The sequence below is a fragment of the Equus przewalskii genome, chromosome 17 (assembly GCF_037783145.1).
Source record: "Equus przewalskii isolate Varuska chromosome 17, EquPr2, whole genome shotgun sequence".
NCBI lineage: Eukaryota > Metazoa > Chordata > Mammalia > Perissodactyla > Equidae > Equus > Equus przewalskii.
Genome location: NC_091847.1, coordinates 46,676,680 through 46,682,679, shown reverse-complemented (window position 1 = coordinate 46,682,679; position 6,000 = coordinate 46,676,680). Strand labels below are relative to the sequence as shown.

Here is a 6,000-nt window from a genome sequence, read left to right as displayed (position 1 = left end):
ATTTTCCATTAAATGTCTAGACATATCCCATGATATTTAATATAGGTAATTATTTAAAGTACCATAATAATCCTCTTATCTTTAAATTACAGAGCAAAAGAGAGAATGAAATTTTACATTTTCTAATAATACTGTGACTTTGGTTTAGCATTTTATTTTTTCCAGGATTTTGTGTGTGTGTGTATTAAATACTTGCCCAAGACAAATATTTCCTAAATTACGGAAAACATATATACTTAGAATGAAAATATATATGGAAAAAAGTTACAAAAGTATTTCGGTTTATACTCCAGGTGATTTAATTTTATTTCAGCATAAATTATAGAGAAAGTATAAGAATTGTGACAAATATCAGCAGTATAGAATCTCATCAATGATGTTATCTGGCATGTTGAAAAGCAGAGCAATATATTTAAGTGTCATTTGACAGCAAAACATAGCGATATTGTTTCATCTTTTCATTCCATCCAGAATAAAAGTAGATTCAAACCGATTATGAAAAACAGCATATAGTGTAATACAAGGAATATGTTGGTGTCATAGACATGAGATTTCTGAACGTTACAAGTTGAACAAAAGGTTATCAAAGTCCCTAAAGTCTCATTTCAGGACATCGATATTTCTCAGTGCCTGAGTGTGGACTGCAAGTGGCCACAGATGTTTCACTCAGTGTCACTGTAGCATCTATTCCTTTTAATTTGCTCTTCCACGGTGAGTTGTTCAGACTGAACCTCCACTCTGGGAAACGAAGGCATGGCTGCACATTCACTGCTCAGAGCATCAACACCTGCATTTCCATTGATGTGGGCTGCTCCCACTGCTTCATCATGCCATTGCTTGATGTCCTTCCCAAATTCTCTTAAATACAAACATGGTAGATGTTTCATTTGATCTACGGAATCTATTAAATCACGCTCAAAAGTGTTCTCATTCTTCTTGGAAAAAGCAGCAATTTTCACAGTGTTAGAAAAGAAGAAGTGTAGATTTTTGTTATTTGAGTGGTTTTCTTTAATGTTTAACATATTTGTATCAGAAGTAACTACTGAACTTTTCCCCTTTACTATGAACCCACCATTGAGGCCTGATTTCGGGGCAGACTGCACAGGACTGCCAGCAGTAGCTCTGTCAGTCTGCTCATCGAGAGCCATAGCTAGAAGATTCCTCGAGTGAGTCTTTTCAGATTCAAATATATTGAGTAACTCTGAGATTCTAGATGTATTTTCTGAATTTTCAATTTGATATTCACTTGCAGTAGGGTTTGCTTCACTTGACAGTGGTAATAGATTAGTAAATTCCAAAATAGATGTCTTCTGCCTGCAATTATTCAGATATGAGACTGCTACATAATTGTTATTATTATTCTTATTCAAATTCTCTTTCTGATTTTCTGGCACCACCTCATTATCAGTGTTAGTAACCTGTAAAACTTCTGCACCATCAGGTTCATTAGTTTTTTCATTTTTCTCCTTCTCAGCACTCTGCACAACCACATTATTGTTGTCATTAAGATCCATTTCACTTTTCCTCTTATTCTTTATATCCTCAGCCTCATTCAGCTTATCTTGCACATTCCTATTTCCTTCCTTCTCGACTTTTCTCGCTTCGCCCATTTGCAATTCTTTGATTCCTATAACCTCCTCTTTCTGACACATATGGATGGACTGCACACGTGGCTGCAGGAAAGAAATGTTATCTTGCTCTTGTCCTTTATTTTCCGGAGTTTCAATGTGTTCTATCAGTGATTCACTGTTAAATTCAGTGGATGTCGAGGTTGTCATTTCAGGTGGCCATTTAGGTTTACTCATTTTGAGCTCTTCCTCAAGGGGGAAGATTTTCTTAGGAATCTCCCTGGAAGGGGGCCAAATGATTTTTAATTTTCCCCTCTCTCCGAATTTTCTCAAATCATCCCTTTGACCTTCACGGTTACCAGCAGCTAAATGTCTAAGATCTCCGAGTACAGGGGTATTCTCTGCACTGATTTTGCACATATTTGTTTCTTCATTAGGAATAAAGTCCACTGAATTGCTCTGATTTTTGCAATTCCATTGATCTTTACGCTGTTTGTGTCCAAAACCTTCATCATAATTTCCTTTAGATTTGAAAAGTTGTTTAAAGTGTGGTTTACAATATATTTGTCCATGAAGTGATGCATAATTTCCCAAACTGCCAAAGAGAAAAAAAGGAAAAATTTATTTTTAACATTCTATATATACCCTGCAAATTTATAGGGAATTAGGGAATTCATTATTTTAAGAATGAGTCAGAGATTCAGTACAATTAACTTACTGGCAATAGGAATGTGCTTATTAAATGAACATTCCTGTTAGATAATAGTTACCACCAATACCCTACATGATACATGTCTTTCAGCATTTAGAATTTCATGATGTATGTCAGCTACTGGTATAATAGGTACTATAGTGTAATGCATATGTAGTTATAGATGGTGCAAAGTGATGGTACTAAATCTTTGCTGTCTCAGTGACCTATGTGAGGGGTTGCAATTTTCAATAAATCCTGAATAGCACACACACAAAAATCAACTATTTGAATTTCCTTGTTAACTGAATGTTGAATAAATTGGAAATATTGACTATGCAATTGTTTATCTGGCCTCTTTGGGGAGATCAACAAATAGAATGTTTGTTGAAATTAAAATCAAATTTAGTCAAAGGCAGCAGCATCATTTTTTATCTCTGAATCTCCACATAAAAACAGATACATCAGCTAGATAGCAAAACTTAAAATCCATGGATAACATTTACAACAAAACCAAGTCACAAGATAATCCCACCAAGCCCAAAATACAAGGAGGTAAGGACAAACCACCAACAGCTATAAGACCAACATGATATAAGACCAACACCTGTGTGGGCGATAGCAGAGGTAGCAAGGAAGGTGTTGGATGGGTCTCAAAATATGAGACCACAAAATAACCAGCAGCATTTCATGGAAAGTATCACATGCCAATCAGAGATCAGCAAATGAAACTGGGAGGGGTTTTGCCCCCTCCAATAGCCAGTGAGTGCAAGGGTGCTGCAGTAAGGAAGACTGAAGAGACCAGAGAAGCCAGCTGTCCAGATTGACCCACTAGGGTCCCCTTTCCAAGACCCTACACTGAGAAAAAAATATATGGGAGTGGGATCAAAATTGAGTAGGATGATGATGACAGAAAGGAAAAAGAAGTTTCCGACCAACACGGGGGAGAGAAATCTAGGCAGGAAGTCCCAGAAGCTGTTAGAGTTTTTTGAACAGTATATGAAAAACTAGAAGAAATAGCTCATGAGGTTAGAAAAGCCATTCTGAATTTCATCTCCTTCTAAGATCTGGGAAGACTAGTTTCACATAAAAATGAGGCACAGAAAAGTATCAAGGCCTAATATTATAAAAAGTGATTATGAGAAAATAAAAGAGCAAAGAACATTACAATATTCCTGTAGACAAGGACAACATGCTAGAAAAATATGCTCTGAAAACATTAAAATTTTAACCTGTCATTTCAAAATGAGCTAAAGGGCATTTAAGAACATGATAAGAGACCTGAAAGAATAGCACAGATCATGATGAGAGAGAGTCATAAAAGAGGGGCCAGAAATCAGGAAAAAATAGAAATGAGAGAAAAACATGCCAGCGATAAAAACTAAACTAAAAGAAAAATGAGAGCGAATAAACACAATAGAAAGTGTTTTAAGAGAAATAGAAGAATAAAAAGATGAAAATTAATAATCAGAAATGAAAAAAGAGATAAGGATTTGAGGGAAAGAGAAATAGTAAAGATAAGCAAAAAAATTCAATGTATATAATAGGAGTTCCTGAAGAAGAAGAAAAGCAAGCAATGAAAAAGTTTAAATACTAAACCTCATAATACTAAACCTCATAATTTAAGGAATCTTTCTTGAAATAAAAAGTATGAAACTACACATTGAAAGAGCACACTGGGTAGTTGACACTACTGACCCAGAATGCCCAATGCCAAAATCTATTCCAGTAAAATTACTGGACTTGAAATAAAGAGAAAAGAACCCTTAGTGTAACTAAAAACAATAAAAAGGAGCATATGAATTATAAGGGAAAGAAAATTAGACTGTTATCAGATATTTCCAACACTTTATGCCAGAAGAAAATGAAATAATACATTTAAGATACTCAATGAAAGAAAGTGTAAGCCAATGATTTTACTTTCAGCAAAAGTCACTTTCCACTGTAAAGATCACAGACACAGTGTTATCAGCCTGTAAGAACTCAAGGAATATTGTTTCCACGAGCCTTTTCTGAGGAATCTACTAGACAATGAGTTTGAACAACCAAACTGCGTAGAGAAACATCAACATGAGGATTGATAGTAAGGATTAAATATAGTTACCTGTAAACTAAGATGAAATGAGGGCAAAGAGGGAGATAATGTGATATGTAATGGCTGTATGATCTGACACGGAAGATATAGTACGAGTTTTTTAAAGGGAGTATGGGTGAATGGGGAGCAAATGCAATTTTTAAGGTTTTGATAATAAAATTAGTGATGCTGGTAGTTTTTATTCCTAAACTGTTATCCAAATGAATAGGGCATATTGTAATTCTGTGATCTCCCTTATCTTTGAGAACCAGAAGTCCTGAAAGGGAAGAAAGGAGAAGATGAAATAGAGAAAAAGCTAAGCAAAAGCAACAGAGTTTTAAATTCAATTTGGAAATATCACTACGAATTAAGAATATAACTTTCTTTATATATATATTTACCAGCTCTTAACACTGGCAAAGCTTAGAAATAGTGACAAACCCAGTAGAAAGAGCATTGAGGTTGTAGTCTTGGAATGTCATTTTTCACTAAAAGAAATCAGGACTTAGAGAAGTGGCTGATCCCAGGCTTGGGGCAGGAAGTGTACAAGATGAGCATGGAACATCTAGTCCTATCGGAGAATGAAGAAACTATCAAAGACTGCTAAGGTCTTGTCAAAAGGACACAGGAGACAACTTGAGGAGGCTTCCACTGGTCAGGGATAGAATAATTTGAGCTTCAGTAACAATAATAATTGCATATGATTGAAACCAATTAAATATGTGTAAATCCATGAATTTATAAAGATATTAAATTTTTTTAATTGGTTACTTCTAGGGGATGATAAGGAACCATTTAATCATATTGTTAAATAAATAATTGATACATTGGGAGAACTGGTAAATAAAGGGGAAGAATTATACATTTATTCTCCCTTTCCTCCACCAATTGTACCACATGTAACCAAATAGTAGATGAGGGGAAGCATCTCCTACAAAAGTATTCTAACTAATAATGAAAAAGAAAGAACAAAATTAGAATATCAATATCTTGCAAACATCAATGAATGGATATAGGTGTTAAACTTCAATATCTTCTATGAACACAGAATGAAAGACTAGCAGACACTATGTGCTTACTATACTCTTGCCAACACTTCCAATGTTCTTGTAAAAGGCATTAAATCTTAGTTTAAACCAAAATCCAGATCCAGCCGATAGTTTGTCAGAAATACAGAGGAGAAAAGAGCATGTTGAACTGTACTATGAGTATGCAATCAGCAAATCCAGACTGTGGAAAACTCTATAGTTCAAAATCCTGATTTCTTCACAAATAAAACATAAAGAATGAAAGGAATGGATGGAAAACCTACACATTAAGAAAAACTTAAAAGACATATCAAAGTTTAAAAAAATTGACAAGACTAAAATATAGCATCTAGGAAAGCATATTTAGATTTAAAAAACCATAAAAATTCAGGGAAGCAATGATTAAAAAGCATACTATTTACTCCAGGAAGAGAGATAATGGATTGTGTTTGGGTGAGGCAGATGGAAGGGGCTTCTGGAATGGCTGGTAATGCTGTACTTCTTGACCTTGGTAGTAGTTACAAAGTGTTCACTATATAATAAATTATTGAGCCACACATTTGCTTTGTTTGGTTTTCTGTATTTGTGGGCTTTTGTACAATGATTTTTTTAAAAATATCAGTCATTGAATGAATATTT

General features: G+C 34.6%; 1 protein-coding gene across 3 annotated transcripts in view; it reads right to left on the bottom strand.

Annotated features, from left to right (window-relative positions):
• Positions 1-275: 275 nt before the first annotated feature.
• Positions 276-6,000, bottom strand: part of XIRP2 (xin actin binding repeat containing 2) — a 73,092-nt gene continuing 67,367 nt past the window's right edge. For all 3 annotated transcript variants that reach the window (XM_070581530.1, XM_070581532.1, XM_070581531.1), the window contains one exon: positions 276-2,163. Coding sequence is in view for 1 of the 3 variants with exons in the window: in XM_070581532.1 (XP_070437633.1) it covers positions 663-2,163 (1,501 nt within the window). In the remaining 2 variants the exon portion in view is untranslated. The remainder of the gene's footprint in view (positions 2,164-6,000) is intronic.